Genomic DNA, 17,932 nt, shown 5'->3' with positions numbered 1-17,932 from the left:
TGAGTCCACCTCAGATTCCGAGGACACCGACCTGGAAGGCCAAGGCGATGCGGTAGAACGGTGCCGCCGGGGGGCTAGAGAATGGCTCCTTGCCGACTGGGACCGGGAGCTGTACTGATACTTCTGGGACCAGGATTGTTGGCTTCTACTCAGGACCGGGGACTTCGATCTTGTGTTGCCTTGGAACCAGCCTGGCGATGGCGCCGAGGAGCAGTGCCCTGGCAGGGCTGGTGCCGTATGCTGTCTGGGATCCGGTGCCCTCAAGTCCTGCTGGGTCAGGAGCAACTGGGAATCCACAGAGGCCAAGCTCAGCCGAGACTGACGCCAGGAGCAATGCCGAGATTGTGACCTCAATCGACACACCATTGCCAGCACTCTAGGAGATGGTGCTGGAGGCTTCTCTTTGGCAGGGAGGGGGCTTGCCGCTGACAACTGGATGAGGTCCTTTGCCACCTCAAACATGTCTGGTGTGGAGGGGCTGTTCTAGGAGCTCCTCCAGCCCTTCCTCAGCGCTCAAGGCACTTAGCCCACGGCTCAACGGGCTCTTCAGCACCGGAGCATGTCCTGGGGCAGCGCTTCCCTTTTGAGTGCTCGTTTGCTTGCGCGCTGCCGGCTTCTTATGCTTATGCCCTCGGCTTGTAGGCTGGCCCTTCGACTGTGCCGGTAAGGTCAAACGGTGCAGGGGGTTTTCTTGTTGCCTCGGTGTGGCATGCTTATGGTGCCATACCAGTGCCGGATCGCAAACTGACGCCAGGGCACTCCACGCTGAGGACACTGGCACCGAGGCCGGATGGCCCGAGGCCGAAGGTTGCATTGTGGCCTCAGTGAGTAGCTGCTTGAGGCAAAAGTCTCTTTCTTTCTTAGTGCTTGGCTTAAAAGCCTTACAAATCTTGCAGCTTTCTGTCTGATGCGATTCCCCCAGGCAACAGAGACACGAGTCGTGGGGGTCACCAATCGGCATAGGCTTGTGGCACATGGCGCAAGCCTTAAAGGCTTGGGCCTGCGGCATGTCCCCGCAGCCCAGGGCTGGTGCTGGAGACAACTTCCAACACCTAAACAAAGAAAGCTTAACTATTATTAAGAAATGCTAACTACTGATAACTATGCTAAGGGACACTCCAGTGAGAGAAAGAGCTGTTCCAACGTGGCCACAGACGGTAAGAAGGAACTGAAAGGGGGTCAGGTCAGCAGGGATATATATGCAACAGCATGAGGTGCCATTCTGGCAGGGCTCCCCTGCCAGCCTGATGGGAGCCGCTAAGGGAAAAAGTTTCTGATGTCTGTGCACACAGTGCGTGCATACCTAATGTGTAATGGACGTGAACAATCACTCAAAGAAGAACGGGCAATTTCATCCAAGCCTTCCACCGTCTCAGAAAGTCCATTCCACAGGCCCTCAATGGTCAGCTTTAACCAGCAGCAAAGGTGGCCCGTGCCAGGCTACAGAGTAGTTACCAGGCTTTGAGTGCTTATAAGGAAAGCAACCACTGGAAATAGCTTCTGGAGAATGTGCCATTTTCACCGTCAATGCTGACGGACCTTTCCTCAACACACCCAAAACAATTAGTCCCTGTCCTGGACCAACTCCCTGCAAAGCTGTATTTACAGAGGAGAACTGAGCATGAGGTGGCAGATGCATCAGTCATGAAGGCTAGTGCCAGTGATGAAAATGATGCAGGGTCAGTTTCAGAGAGATTTTTTGGTCAAAAGCATGGAACACTATTTTGCCACACAGGGATGGTCTACACTGAACAGTTACATCAGCATAACTGTCTCTCAGGGGTGTGAAAAATCCACAGCCCTGTAATATGCAGCTATGCTGACTTAACCATGGTGTAGACAGCACTAGAACAACAGAAAAATTCTGTTGCCTCCTGTCATTGTAATGTCTACACTGAAGCAGTACAGCAGGTGAAGCTGTGCCACTGTAGTATTTTAAAATGTAGACAAAGCCTTACCTTAGCATATAGAAGTGGCCTCCACAAACTGAAATTTTAAGAAAACACATCCCCCTCCCACACACATTTCTGTTCCTTGATGGTATCTGGAACAGATACACTGTGGCACTCAGCATCTACATAGATACAACTCACAAAACCCCAAACCCAAGAGCTTAAAAGGAAACTTTAAAATCATAGAATTGTAGGACTGGAAGGGACCTCAAGAGGTGATATAGTCCCCTGCACTCAAGGCAGGACTAGGCATTATAGACCATTTTGTTTATCTAACCAGCTCTTAAAAATCTCCAGTGACAGAGATTCCACAACATCCCTGGGCAATTTATTCTAGTGCTTAACCATCCTGACAAGAAGTTTTTCCAAAAGTCCAACCTAAACCACCCATGCTGCAATTTAAACCCATTGCTTCTGGTATTGTCCTCAGAGGTTAAGGAGAAGAATGTTGCTTCCTCCTCCTTGTAAACAAAATTTTTATATTCTGGAAAATTATGTCCCCCCTCAGTCTTCTCTTCCTTTACTCATTTTTGCTGTTATTCTCTGGACTTTCCTGAAATGTGATGCCCAGAATAGGGGATAATACTCCAGATGAGGCCTAACCAGTGTGGACTGTTGACTCAGATTTAGCTTGTGATTTACTATGCCCTCAGATCCCTTTCCACAGTGTTTCTTCCTGGGGGTCATAGTGAATCACAAGCTAAATATGAGTCAACAGTGTAACGGTGTTGCAAAAAAAGCAAACATTCTGGGATATATTAGTAGGAGTGTTGTAAACAAGATGTGAGAAGTAATTTCTCCACTCTATTCCACGCTGATTAAGCCTCAACTGGAGTATTGTGTCCCGTTCTGGGCACCATATTTCAGAAAAGATGTGGACAAATTGGAGAAAGTCCAGAGAAGAGCAACAAAAATAATTAAAGGTCTAGAAAACAGGACCTGTGAGGGAAGATTGAAAAAACTGGGTTTGTTTAGTCTGAAGAGGAGAAGACTGAGAGGGAACATAACAGTTTTCAAGTATATAAAAGGTTGTTACAAGGAGGATGGAGAAAAATTGTTCTTCTTAACCTCTGAGGATAGGACAAGCAGCAATGGGCTTAAATTGCAGCAAGGCAGGTTTAGGTCGGACATTAGGAAAAACTTCCTAACTGTCAGAGTGGTTAAGCACTGGAATAAATTGCCCAGGGAGGTTGCAGAATCTCTGTCACTGGGGATTTTTAGGAGCAGGTTGGACAAACACCTGTCAGGGATGATCTAGATACTTAGTCCTGCCTTGAGTGCAGGGGACTGGACTAGATGACCTCTCGAGGTCCCTTCCAGTTCTATGATGCCCTCCTTTAGCACCAAGTGCTGTGCTTTGGATGAGTTTGTTAGTAGTTTAAACAAAGCCTCGTCCACTTCTTCTTCCTGGCTAGGTAGTCTGTAATAGACCTTACAATGACATCACCCTTGGTTTTTACCCTTTCATCTTTACCCAGAGACTTTCAACAAACCTGGCTCCTATTTCCATCTCAGCCTCAGTCCAAGTGTATATAAAATGATTATAGGCTCTTCCAAAAGAGGGACTCTAAAGCTAGCACCATGGAGTCACATACTCCGATTCCATGTCAGATGGGCTCCCTGCTATGCCGCAGAACTAACCTGGAACCTACTTACTGTTGGGAATAATCAGATCGGCATCATTTACAAGTAAAGAGATACACTTAACTGAGAGCTTTGCAAATGGCACCTGGGATCTGAAAATCTTTCCACCTTGTGCATCAATTCCATAACAGGTTTCAGAGAGATAATTGTGTTAGACTATCAGTAAAAACAACCAGGAATCCTTGTGGCACCTTAGAGACTAACGTTTATTTGGGCATAAGCCTGTTGTTTTAACTCTAATACGAACTCTTGACACACACTGATTGCAGGACAAACGTTAATTAACCCTTGCCAATCTGGGAGAAAGGCAATCATTAAAGGTATCCTGCAAATGGAAAATATTGCTCTTGACCCTGTTTCTGTTGCTTTATGATGAACATAGTTGGCCTCAACTTTTTAAAGAAAGTATCTTTTGTTTTCCACATTAGAAATTCAGGTCTTTTCAACCCTGGAAGCCTCTGTGATGACTATAAAACTGAGGGAATTATGACATCCCAGGAGACAAGGTCACAGCAGTTGAGAGGAAGGGATTTTTAGTCAAAATGTTTAAAACTGCTTAATTTCATTCTTTATAACACACATTAAACTCCAAGCACTACGAACACTCCAGTGAAAGCCTGCCTGCGCAAGATTAAGGATCAAGTAAGTTCTCAATATACATCTGAGATGCTAGGAAATGCTTCAGCAGGAAAGACCAGGCTTGGCATTCTTAAGGTTAAAAAGGCACATCCTTTCAGGTTGTCTTTATGCATCACAGAGAGCCAGCGTACAGACCCAATATCTATTTCCTTTGTAAGCCACCTTACCTAAAGATTCTGCACTCAGAACTTGTTTAACATTCTGCAGGTGATGCGTAAAACAGAAGAGACCCCAGGACCTTTTGCCAAAGGCGGAACTGGCTCCATAGGAGCAACAGGAGTGCAGTGCATTAAGGTCAAAAGCTGACTGTGAGGAATTACAAGGGATCTCACTAAACTGGGTGACTGGGCAGAAAAATGGCAGATGAAATTCAATGTTGATAGAAGCAAATTAATGCACATTGGAAAAACATACATCAAAATGATGGGATCTAAATTAGCTGTTACCACTCAAGGAAGATCTTGGAATCATCGTGGATGACTCTGAAAACATCCAGTCAATGTGCAGTGGCAATCAAAGAAGCTAACAAAATGTTAGGGACCATGAGGAAAGGGACTGATAAGACAGAAAATCTCATAATGCCACTATATAAATCCATGGTGTGCCCATACCTTGAATACACTTTGAATATTGAGTGCAGTTTTGGCCATCTCATCTCAAAAAAGGAGATTCGAATTGGAAAAGGTGCAGAGAGGGGCAACAAAAATTATTAGGGGTACGGAACAGCTTCCATATGAGGAGAGAATAAAAGACTGGACTGTTCATCTTAAGTTAAATAAATAAATCAATCAATATAATGACTGAAGGGGGATATGATAGAGATCACTAAAATCATGACTGGTGTGGAGAAAGTGAATAAGGAAGTGTTACTTACTCCTTCTCATAAACACAACAATCGGGGGGTCATCCCATTAAATTAATAGGCAGTAGGTTTCAAACAAACATAAGGAGGTACTTCTTCACACAAGGCACAGTCAACTTACGGAACTTGTTGCCAGCTATGTTGTGAAGGCTAAAAGTATAACTGGGTTCAAACACTAATTAGAACAGTTCCTGAAACTAATATCCTGAAAACATGGCTACATCAATACTGCAACCATAACTGCACTGTCACACCACCAGCAATCATTCCCCAGGAACAAGCCCCAAAACTCTGCTCAAGAACAAGCAGCACTAACCCCGCAGTCTCCCAAACCGCCATGAGAATCAGGTTCAGGAATTCCTTCTACTAGTGGACTGCTCACCTTCTGTGGGTTCAGAACTTTGATGACTTGTGTGATGGTCCCCGTGTTAAATGCTGGGATGCTGCTGCTGCTGGGAGACAGAAGCTGCAGCTGGAATGTCTGAAGAAAAGGGAAAAGACTTTAAGATGATTTCACTAAGCATTTAGCAGATACAGCTACACTTCCACACCAAGTGGGGGAGGAAGACCATCTCCTGCTGTTTACAGCAACAGTGAGAGCACTACTGAGAGACTGCTTCAAAGGAGTTCCTTGGTCCTGTCTCCTTTTAGAGAGGTCAGGAGCAGCACTCAAGAGGCCAGAGGGTTTTCATCTCTCCTGCTTTCTCACAGGTTGAAATCAGATTGACATAACTGCTAGCAGCTAGGGAGGAGGCAGAGCCTCACTGCTCTGATGGCAGAACTCCTTCTGCTGTGCTCATGAGCAAAACAGCAAACAGCCTGATAAACATAGGAATGATTCTGCCACAAGGCTGAGTCGCACTGGTTTCCAGAGAGAAAGGCTCTGTCTCCATTTACCACAATCCGAGACCAGCTCCACACACACAACCAGGCAGCCTGCTCTCACTTGGAGAGCCGCTAAGTAGACACGCATGCACAAGTCTTCCCAACTCAGCCAAACCAAACTGGATTGTCTCTGGGACACAGGAAGGCACCTTTTCTCCTACCAAGTTTCATCTTCTTACTCCCACCTGCTTCAGAGCGAGAGCTGTTCAAGGTGCTCCTCTGGATGCTGATAACGAGGAGAGTGTCTCGCTCTGTGTTTAATCAGACTTCCCAGAAGGATCCCCCCAGCCCCAGGCACAGCCAGCCCTGGGAAAGCTCAGCCCTAAAAGGTACCTGCTCAGAAAAGTTATGCTCAACTCTAAATACCATCTTAGAACAGAACTATTTGGGCAGTTTGAGATCTAACAGCTTTAACTCCTCCTTATGCTTCTTGGAGCTTCGCTTCCTCTGTGGAGAAGGGGCAAAACAATAGCAAGGATTTGGAAAGAGACAGGGGGCTAGCCACCAAGCTGGGCATGGCAGCTCTACCTTTGGTACCGCAGCCTGGAAAACAAAGTCTGTCATGTCCAGCTCTGTGCTGTTGGAGGCTTGTATCGTGATCACGGTGACGCTGGGGTTGGTGTTCGATCTCTCGAAGGTGAAGTCTATCTTCAGCCCATTCTTGCTGTATGCTGTGATGGAGGGGATGCCTGCAGCCGAGGGACAAGAGCAGCAACCCAGTAAGGACCTGGAGAATGTTCTCAATGTCAGCAGGCCCACCTGCCGCCCCTAAACCCTACATCCAGAACATAGAGGACTGCTCTCCTTCTCCCCCTTATTCCATCTCCTCCTTCACCCCTTCACACATTGCTTCCGAGCGCTCCCAAATCCTCCTCTTTGTTACCAGATCCCCGATGGTTACAATAGTTCTCTGTGCTCAGGGTTCCTATGCTCCTACCAGCAGCAATATCATTGAAGAGAGGCTGTGATGAGAGCCCATCCAACAGGAACGGAGGCTGTGATATCTGTGGGGCAGCGACCGAGGCTGGAGAAGCTAGAGAAAGCAGGTTAGAAGAAGATAGAGTTTAACTAGTTGGAAGTGTAGAGTGGCTTTTCCCAGCTCAAGGATTAGCTAGAAGGAGCATGCTATTTTTACAAACAAGAAACCCAACAGGGCCCTCTCCTCTCTCCAAGAATGACCTCAATCTCAGCCATCACCAGCAAGGAGTCTCTCCTCTCAAGCCTGCAGGTCTCCAGGCAGAGAGAACCACCTCTCCCAGCTCTTGATCCTCTCCTGCCAGGCTGAGAACCTGCCCAGGACAGAGGAACACTCATCTCACTCCAACACATTTCCCACCCTCTCCATATTAGCCTTGGACCAAGCCCCCTCTGAGAGGGCAAGCAATGCCAATGAACCTCATCCCCTGCCAGAGGAAAGGGGAATTTCCCTGCCTCCCATGCAGAAGACACTATCCCTGGAAAAAGGACATGGAAGAATGCCATTCTTACCCTGGCCCAGCTCCTCCCATCAGACTGAGGGACCTGAAATACCTCTTAATAGCTGCAGCCTGGTCTCACCTGTTAGGTTGAGATCTCCCAGAAGGTCAAGGAGCTCCCCACCGGCAGAGGCTGGCTTGCTCGTAGGGGCAGTTGGAATGACTGGGGTTATATCATTTCCTCCCAATAAGTCCAACAAGTCATTTGCCTAGTAAGAAAGCAATAAAACCCCAGTTACCTACTCATCTCCCTACTACCTTTGCTTTTACCTGAGAAATGCCACTTGCTCTCAGATGAAAAGCCTGTGAACTCTTACACTAGTCTTGGACTAATGCTGACAATTTGCGCTCAGCACCTTAAGCTATTTAGTTTCCAGGGGTCTCAGGAAGACAGCAGGAGGTGCTATGCCAAGGAGGGAAGGAGTTTCTGAATGCTGAGAGGCCGGTCACAGCTCGTAGGTGGGATTTTACTCCATCCACCTCACCTGCTCCAGCCTGCACTCCTGCTGTGGCACCTTCCCCTGATGCCAGTCCTTGACTCCCTTCTTTTGCCTGGGAATCAGTAGGGGAGAGACAGGTTGCATCAGGCAGTCAGACACAGGTCAGAGAAGCAGAGACGCCCTTGGCTTACTAGGTAGAGGGGAATAGCCTTCCAGCACCTGGGTCTGACACGACAGTGGGAGGATTACACCAGCTGAAGAGAGCACCTTCCATTACCTGGCTGGTGGGTTGCAGCCCAGAGGGGGGAGGTTTGGTTTCCAGCACTGCTGGCTCTGTCTCTCCATTGGTCTGTACAATCTCAGTGGGGCCATTTGTGGTCACCTTTTCCATAACTGGCATTCGCTCAAGTAGGGCTGACCTGAAAGAAGCTGACATGGTTACACTCTGGGCCATCTACCCTGATCCCAACCCAAAGTACTTGAGATGGCAAGGGTGATGTGAAGAGGGTGCCCAGCCTTTTGCTTTAGCTCTACGAGAAGAACTCTGGAATCAGACAACTGAGCTTGAGCTGATTAAAGACTGGGGCCACTCCGTCACCAGCACAAACCTGGTTATTGACAGGCATTTTCTTTATAAGCAATGCAGAGCCCTGCCCTGCACCTACAAGGGAGAGGTCCCATTGCAGAGCTAGGCTAGGGAAGCCCAAGATTCCAGAGGAGGAAGACCTAAGCACTCTGGGGCATGGAGGGGGTGCTCACAGAAGACATCCCTGCTCAACTGCAGATGCAGCTGAGTTAGAGCAACTGACTGTGTTTTCCTGGCAGGAATGTTTATCCAGCACAAAGCATGGTGACGGAATGGGGAAGACAAGCACCCACGCAGCCAACTTACCCAGGTTCCAGTCTTTCAGGAGAGCGACTAGGTAACAGTCTGAGCACAGAGAGAGTGTGTGTGTAGAAGGGGTGGATGGGAGGTGATGGGATGCAGGACATGCTACCAAAGTCAAAGAGCTGGAAGATGAGAGCCACCCCTTGATATGAGCCTACCTAGTTGGGGGACGCCCCACAGACACTGCGCGTGACACTGAACAGACTATTACATTGCCTATGTGCCTCTGAGGGCTAGAAAATGAAAAGTGTCACATTACCAAGGAACCTAAGCCCCAGGACTGTGCATTCTCAGCCATAACTAAACTCTTCAGGAGTGAAAACTGTCAACCCTGGAACACTCCCATGTAACAAAGGCCAATACACTCACCACCCCAGCTTTTCAAACTCTTTCTCACAAGGCTACACAATCAACGTTCATGGTCCTTTTTGCTCTAAGGCAAAGCTTCCTAAACTGTCTTCTGCAGTGCCCCTCCATCCATTTGCAAGGAGCTGAGTGATCATCTGATGCTGGCTCCATCATGTTTCCAGCAGCTAAATTCCATTAGAAGAATCATTCCTCCTGTGACCTTATTATGAGAGCTGTTCCTGTAATTGCCACAGAGATGTTATGGCATCACCAGTGGGAAAGGAGCTGGGGTCCTTGAAATTATGAATGGAAGAGGCACAGACAAGACAAGCTATTAAAATGTAGCCCATAGAAGCCCAGCTCTATGATGCCAAGGAACTGGTTTTGGAGGCACTGGCCGGCATATGGAACTGACTGTCTCCAAGTGCTGTCACTGGACTCCCATTATCTTTCCCTGGTACCCAAGTCTGGGGAAGAGGACGAGGACAGACCTTGTCTGGGTATTTCTTGTGGGGTGGGGACTGCCTGATTACGGGTCTAAAGAGATTCACACGGAAGACTACATAAGACAGCACAGGGGCTCGAATCTAGCAGACAAAGGCATAACAAGCAGACATCTGGAAGCTGAAGTCAGCAAAGTTCAAACTGGAAATAAGATGCACATTTTTAATAGTGAGGGTCATTAACCACTGAAAGCTTCCCAAGATCATAGTGGGTTCTCCAGCACTTGATGTCCTTACACCAAGACTGGCGTCTTTCTAGAAGACATGCTTCGAGCTCAAGGACAGATGCAGAATCACTGGGTGACGCTCTCTGGCCTATGTTATGCAGGTGGTCAGACTAGATCAAAATGGTCCCTTCTCACCTTAAATATTCTTGTACTCACCTCATGTGATCATACTTCTTGAAAAGTGCATTGTACTCCACTGCCCTTTGCTGGAGCTCCACATCAATGCTGCTGCCATAGATGGACACAACCTTCTTAATGCGGCTGAGGAGCAAGAAACCAATAATGAACCCAATAAGCACTGAACAAGGCCAGACAGTTCCCCAGACATGAGCTCAGAACTCTCCAGCAGGTGTCCATATAACTGCCTGTAACCCAATAGGGACAGAGTTGTTTCTAATTTACTACCTTGGTAACTATGCAGCCCATGATTAGTGCCCTACCAAATTCACAGCCATGAAAAACACATCACAGACCATGAAATCTGGTGGTCTCTTGTGAAATTTGGTCTTTTGTGTGCTTTTACACATGGGTAGCGGGTATAATAGGCCAGAGGAGGCTCTGGTTCCCCTGGCACTGCCGCAGCTGTTGAACACCCTGGTGCAGGCTTTTGGGAGGAAGTTTTTGATGGATTGTCCCATGCAGGTTCCAGGGCAGTGACTGAGATGATATATGCTATTCAGCTTCCTGGGCTCATCAGTAATCTCCCTGGACTACAGATGAACCCAGGAAGCTGAGTAGCAAATATCGCCTCCTCAGCTGCCCTGGAACCTGCATGGGGCATATCAAAAGCTTCTTCCAGACCAGAGCTGCTTTTCCCCAGGTGGTTTGGGGAGCGGAGGCATGGGACTCCTCTGGGCGGCGAGAGAGTGAGTGTGAGGTGGGGGGTAGGGCCAGCCCGGGGATCCTCCAGCCGGGGGACGGGGTCAGCGGGTCTTGGGGCTTCAGACGGCAGGGAGGGGGGAAACGTGCTGTGGGCGAAAGGGGGCAGAGCTGTGGCTAACCTCCCCAAGGGGAGGTTCCACCCATTGCTCATGCATTTACCTTATACTATACAGATTTCATGGGGGAGACCAGTGTTTCTCACACTGGGGGCCTGATCCAAAAAGGGTCACAAGGTTATTTTAGGGGAGATGCGGTGTTGCAACCCTTACTTCTGTGCTGCCTCAAGAGCTGGGTGGCTGGAGAGCGGCGGTTGTTGGCCAGGCACCCAGCTCTGAAGGCAGCACCCCACCAGCAGCAGCAGCACAGAAGTTAAGGTAGCAATACCATACCATGCCACCCTTTATTTCTGCGCTGCTCCCTTCAGAGCTGGGTGGCTGGAGAGTGACAGCTGCTGACTGAGGGCCCAGCTCTGCAGGGAGCAGCGCAGAAGTAAGGGTGGCAATACCATCCCATGCCATGCTTACTTCTGCGCTGGTGCTGCCCAGCTCTGAAAGCAGCACCGCTGCCGGCAGCAGCACAGACGTAAGGGTAGCAGTACCGCAACCCCCCTACAATAACCTTGCAACCCCTTCACACTTCCTTTATGGGTCAGGACCCCTACGATTACAACACCATGACATTTCAGATTTACATAGCTGAAATCATGAAATTTATGATTTTAAAATCCTATGGCTGTGAAACTGAACAAAATGGATGTGCATTTGGTAGGGCCCTACCCATAATGCTTTGCTGTCTGACACTTTGCTGGAATACTACAGGGCGTATGAGATCCCCAGTACCAGCAGTGTGCCCAGTGCTAGAAAAGCCACCTGCAAACAACATGGCTGCTCATTCCCTTTGAATTATGGACAGAGGGAATTCAAAAGGGAAAATATCTACATAAATGAGAATTCACTTCCGCAACAGAATATTTTGAAGTGAACTCACATGGTCTCTGCACAGAGCACAGATGATAACGAACAGGGAGAGCATGACACATACAAACCCACACAACACTCTTCATACATGTATGCAAGGCAGGATCAGAAAGTTTAAGCAACAGGAAAACCCCTTATGGTACAAGAAAGTAGAAGCTACATCACAGAAACCCTCCCTCCAGACCCACTGCTGCTTGTATCCTCCTGTCTGCCACATTCCTGTCCTGTTGGCCTTCACCAGCACGCCCTCCCCATGCAGTGTGACTACCCAAGGAAGACTCACTTGACAGTGCACGTGAACCTTGTGGAAAGCTTCATGATGGCGGTGAGAGCATAACCTCGTGTAACGGATGCAGACATGTTTGATATCAGGACACTTTCTAAAATATCGAGTACTTCCTCTTCCGTTACCTGAGCAAAGCAAGTGCAGCAGCATTAGTGTCCGAGAAGAGATGGGCTCTGCTGCACAACCTCCTGGGCACACTCCCAAGCCATTGTTTCCCTCTGCTCCTTCATCACGGAAGAAGATATGGGCTGGAAAGCATATTTATGGGGGGTCCAACCCTTTGTTTGTGTTCATAGTGGGATTTTCCATTTCTGGGACAGGCATGCAGAGCACCGGATTAGCACTGAGACATTCATTTAAAAATTAAAATCCATAAATTTGATATTTATAAATTGCATTTTCCCCATACACCAAGGAGAAGTAGCATTAGCAGTGCGATGTGCAGCCCCTACATGGCCGGAATTAACCCCAAGCCCATCCAACTCAACATCAATGTCAGGAGCTTCCCAGCATTGACAATACACATGCCCCCAGTGCAGCTCCATCCTACAGCAGGGCGATTACTCTCCGACCCAGCAGCATCATGTCCACCAGTGCTAACCCAAGCAAGAGCCTCCCCCAACTCCCACATGCGCAGCACCACGCTATTCCAACCTCCCAAGTACACTCACATCTGTTCTACTTTCCCCCTTTCCAGAGCTATACCTGAACTGGCTCCTCCTCTTCACACTGATCAGATATCAAGAGGTCTCCATATTCTCCCATACACCAAGAGGCCACCTGCACTAGGGGCTGCTGTCAGAAGAGAAGGTTAGACATGTCAGGGACAAACAGCTCTCTGCATGACAGACAAAGCCCAGGCTCAGTAGCATCCAATCCTGTCCATTATGAGCAGGCACAGCAGGCCTGGCCAGTGCACCAAGAGGCTTCCTGGGGAACATTTGGTATGGTCCAAAGGGCAGTACGCATCACTAACAGGTATAATTAGGGCCATTCCTGTCCTCGCTGGCCAGAGGACTGGCCCATGAGGGATTTTCAGCGGACATTACTGAGCCTTTAGCTTCCTTTGGAAGAAGTCACTCATGCTGGCTCACTAACAGGGACACTAGGGGTTGCTGCAAAACCTGGGCTGGACATCTACCTGGGAGTAGTCACCAAGGATGGCTTTGTAGAGTTTCTGTACAGTATAGGCATGCATCTCCATGCTATTTGTTATCAGCTGGATCAGGTTGGGGACAGCATCATCTCGAACATAACTTCCTGCCTGAAAGAGAAGTCATATTTCCAAGAAACATACAAGAGGCTTCTTTGGTTTCACTGTCACACCCTCTTCCAGCATACTCCATCCACCAGTGAAACTCAAGCCAACTCAGAGCAGACTTAAAGGGTACATTAAAGAATTTGCTAAGAGTTAAAAACTGCTTTGCAACATGCTCTATGGGTGTGTCTGCACTGCACACTCCTTACAGCAGCATGTAGAGTACATACACTGCACGACCCACTGGCACGGGTATAAATCGCAGTGTAGATGGCAAGGCACTCTTAGGCAAGTAGAGTAAAGACAAAGCAGAACCTTGTAGGGTACATACCCTACATGTCTCACTACATCCCTGGCAGTGCCTCTCCTGCCGACATTGCTAAAAATAGCAACGTAGTGTCCCGCTGCTGAAGCACTTCCCCAGTGTGGGAAGCTACAGCAGCCCTTCCCACAGCCTCCCCGTCAGAGCCTTTCCCCACTGCATCCCCACACCACAGCATTTCACTGCTTCATGTACCTACACTCCGCAGCATGGACACAGCCTGCTTTTCACTACAGGGCGTAGTTATGCACACCCCACAGGCCTCAGTGAGTGTTCAGGGCAGACATACCCTATGGCTGATGGTGAACGCACACCGTCAGGTAATAGTAGGAGACAGTGATTATTTAGCTTCTCCCCCCACCCCCCTATACAACAAACTACATCCTGATGACCCAGAAAAATCTAAGTTGCAGAGGCCCACTGAACTCTCTGTCAAAACGAAGGCTATCACAACACAAACTAAAAAGTAATCAAATTACATGATTCCCCCCAGGAACCAGAAAGAAAATAAGTCATGGCATCTGCATTACTCAGCAGATGAATGGCTAGGCAGGCACAAGCTAAGGCTGCTGCTTACCAGCGAAAATGTGCCAAATATACCACAGGATTGTCCTGCCCATATTCTCCTATGCCTACTTCATCCACCTATTGTGTCTTGGCAAATCCAGACAGAGCTCTTTGGAGGTACTGACTGATTTTCTGTTATGCATTTGCACAGATTAGGACTACATTTCTCCAGGGAAAAGCAGAGGATGGAATGAGGAGAGAAGTTGGTCTGACAACTTCTCCTATAAGCCCTGCTGCACAAGCACCAATGCCAAATGTTTATTTTGAACCTATACAAGAAGTTCTCTCTGAGACAGAAATTCTTTCATAGCATCACTCAGCACCAATGTCTTTGATTCTCTTAGAGCTTACGCAGATGTTCCTTTACTTAAGATTCCAGGCCCCTGGCTCTTTTGCCTTTTCTGCATAAGACAGCAGAAAAAGGAACAGATGCCTCCACAAAAGCAGCATCTCTCTTGAGCCCCCAGACAGTCTGAAAGGATGATGGCACCACTGGCTTCTCCTCCTTGCATGGACCTCGGAACTCAAGATGCAGACATGCAAGGTACCTTGGATTTCGGTTCCAAAGAACAGAGCAGAGAAGGCAGCAGTGTCACATTCTCTGGTGCCAAGAATGGTTTCAACGAAGACATGCAGAAGGCGGCTCTATCTGTTCTCTTGCTCACAGCCGGAGTTCTGGTCTGATGAAGGACAGGCCAGGGGACTTGCTTGCTTATTTATCTTTACAGACTCTTTGGCTAGGGGCCAGGAACATGGAACAAAATGCCAGGGAATAACCTGTCCCCACAACGCAGATGAGGCAGCAAACATGTCATTGGACTTTGGCATCTTAGAGGAAGGAGGTATGCTGCTTGAATTGCATCTCTTGTCCAGTGGGCCTTGGCATCAAGAACAAAGCCAGAAAGCTCAGACTCAGACTCTAGGACTGGAAGGGACCTCGAGAGGTCATCGAGTCCAGTCCCCTGCCATCATGGCAGGACCAAATACTGTCTAGACCATCCCTGATAGACATTTATCTAACCTACTCTTAAATATCTCCAGCGATGGAGATTCCACAACTTCCCTAGGCAACCTATTCCAGTGTTTAACTACCCTGACAGTTAGGAACTTTTTCCTAATGTCCAACCTAAATCTCCCTTGCTGCAGTTTAAGTCCATTGCTTCTTGTTCTACCATTGGAGGCCAAGGTGAACAAGTTTTCTCCCTCCTCCTGATGACACCCTTTTAGATACCTGAAAACTGCTATCAGGTCCCCTCTCAGTCTTCTCTTTTCCAAACTAAACAAACCCAATTCCTTCAGCCTTCCTTCATAGGTCATGTTCTCAAGACCTTTAATCATTCTTGTTACTCTTCTCTGGACCCTCTCCAATTTCTCCACATCTTTCTTGAAATGCGGTGCCCAGAACTGGACACAATACTCCAGCTGAGGCCTGACCAGCACAGAGTAAAGCGGAAGAATGACTTCTCGTGTCTTGTTTACAACACACTTGTTAATGCATCCCAGAATCACGTTTGCTTTTTTTGCAACAGTATCACACTGTTGACTCATATTAAGCTTGTGGTCTACTATGACCCCTAGATCTCTTTCTGCCATACTCCTTCCTAGACAGTCTCTTCCCATTCTGTATGTGTGAAACTGATTGTTCCTTCCTAGGTGGAGCACTTTGCATTTATCTTTATTGAACTTCATCCTGTTTACCTCAGACCATTTCTCCAATTTGTCCAGATCATTTTGAATTTTGACCCTGTCCTCCAAAGCAGTTGCAATCCCTCCCAGTTTGGTATCGTCCGCAAACTTAATAAGCGTACTTTCTATGCCAACATCTAAATCGTTGATGAAGATATTGAACAGAACCGGTCCCAAAACAGAACCCTGCGGAACCCCACTTGTTATACCTTTCCAGCAGTATTGGGAGCCATTAACAACTACTCTCTGACCAAGGACAACTGTGCAAGAGCACAGAAACAGAGAAAATTACATGCAGCCTAGTGACACCAACTAAGCTAACCCTTGGCATTAATAGTGAGCAGATCAAAGTTTGGCCAAACAGACAACTAAGAGCTGCAAGCACATAGAGATGGGCCCTAACATGCACAGCTAAGAGAGACTAAAAGGGACTGAGGCCGCTGAGTATATTTGGATGGCAGCTGAGGGGGTGCTTCCCAGCGCACGTAGACAGATTCACTGTCTCTGCTCTAGCTAGTTAGCGCACTAGAAACAGTCAGTGTGGACTCTGCAACGTGGGCGGTAGCTTGGGCTAGCCACCCGAGTACAACCCAGAGTCTGTACTTGGGTAACCAGCCCATGTCACCCCGTGCCACAATGTATCATGCTAGCTTGAGCAGAGCTAGCATGTGCCTGTCTTTCTGGGCTGGGAGCCATGCTCCCAGCTGCAGTCCAGACATACCTCAGCAGGCCTAGGTCAGAGCAATCCCCTGAGGCAGTTCTCAATGAAAGTCAGCCTTTGAATGGAAATCGAGCCTCAGTCTCAAAGGAAGCTACTCTTTTCCACATGAGGACACTCGGGACAGGAATCAAACTGGAGACCACAGCCCCAATTTCTCAGGCGCTCTGTGAGAAGACTGTTGTCTCAAATGTTAAATTATAGCACCCATTTGTCAGCTTCTGACACAAACTCCTCCATGCTTTCTTCCGTGCTTCCCCATACACATGGCATGTCCTCACTGACCTCGTCTGCAAGGCCTTCCTCTAGTCCCACCTCAGCAGTGATTGTTATCAAGTGGTCAGTCAATAAATGATAATTAGGTCCAAAGGTAGCTGGGACTTTATGTATAATTAAATTACATAAGAATGGCAGGAATATACCTCTCAAAAAGCTGTATGTATTTGTACCCCTCTCCTCTCACCCTTCATGTGTCACTTGGCTTCTTGGGTTATGGTCTCTTCCCTAAAGAGCTTGTATTTCCATATTTACTTGTACTGCATGCAGTACAAAGCAGCCCTAACCCTTCCTGAAGCCCCTGGGTGCCACTGTCACTGCAGTAATTAAAAATGAGGATATCTTTTTATAGTGGCTCCTTGCGCATTCTCTTCTGAAATCTTGAAAAAACATTCAAAAACCTTTCCAATTCTCATTTCAGGGAACACCCTAACTAATTGTCCCAGGCTGCTTGTTACTAGCTAGCTAGCTAGCTAGCTAGCTAGCTAGCTCGCTCACACACACACACACACACACACACACACACACACACACACACAGTGCTCTGTATTAGCATCCAAAGGCCTGCAGTCAACACAACTACAGCGCAGAGTGGCTGACGGTTCTAAACTGATGTAGGACTAGCCACTGCATGAAGTTACAGAAAGCTGTTCATAGGTTCTCAGGATATGCACCACTTACCGTTGTTAGGACTCGCATAATTGTGTCTATGTGCCAGCGTTTGGAAGGGGCATATCTAAGAAGATAATGAAGAAAAAGTCAGAGGAGTGATTAGTTCTGCCATTTATCACCAGTAGAAAATTGGGCAGGATTATGAAATATCTCTCTCCCCTCACCTCCTGATCCATCACTCACCAGGAGGCCATCTCACATTTGCTGGAAAATAGTATATGGATTCAGTTTTTCAATATGTGAGCGAATGACTACCTTTACTGCGAAGTAAAGTGATACTCTGCAGTACAGGACAGTAGAGCTGGTCTTCCAATTACAAAGTCACAGTAGTAATGAGATCATCTTGTTGCCCAATTTAATGGAAGGGAGACTGAACACAGCATCCAGTCCACTTAGCAGAAGGAGTCACCACACTGGATTTGTT

General features: G+C 47.8%; 1 protein-coding gene across 3 annotated transcripts in view; it reads right to left on the bottom strand.

Annotated features, from left to right (window-relative positions):
* Window positions 1–17,932, bottom strand: part of AP1G1 (adaptor related protein complex 1 subunit gamma 1) — a 106,537-nt gene that overhangs the window by 11,520 nt on the left and 77,085 nt on the right. For 2 of the 3 annotated variants that reach the window (XM_030582271.1, XM_030582272.1), the window contains 10 exons: window positions 17,518–17,572; window positions 13,151–13,273; window positions 12,715–12,804; window positions 12,007–12,134; window positions 10,021–10,125; window positions 8,175–8,316; window positions 7,540–7,666; window positions 6,920–7,015; window positions 6,511–6,671; window positions 5,480–5,578 (listed from right to left, as the gene is read on the bottom strand). In XM_030582271.1, the coding sequence (XP_030438131.1) occupies window positions 5,480–5,578; window positions 6,511–6,671; window positions 6,920–7,015; window positions 7,540–7,666; window positions 8,175–8,316; window positions 10,021–10,125; window positions 12,007–12,134; window positions 12,715–12,804; window positions 13,151–13,273; window positions 17,518–17,572 (1,126 nt within the window). The remainder of the gene's footprint in view (window positions 1–5,479; window positions 5,579–6,510; window positions 6,672–6,919; window positions 7,016–7,539; window positions 7,667–8,174; window positions 8,317–10,020; window positions 10,126–12,006; window positions 12,135–12,714; window positions 12,805–13,150; window positions 13,274–17,517; window positions 17,573–17,932) is intronic. The other variant, XM_030582273.1, reaches the window with a different exon arrangement.

This window comes from Gopherus evgoodei, chromosome 12 (genome assembly GCF_007399415.2).
Source record: "Gopherus evgoodei ecotype Sinaloan lineage chromosome 12, rGopEvg1_v1.p, whole genome shotgun sequence".
Lineage (NCBI taxonomy): Eukaryota > Metazoa > Chordata > Testudines > Testudinidae > Gopherus > Gopherus evgoodei.
This window is presented reverse-complemented; position numbering and strand designations above follow the sequence as displayed.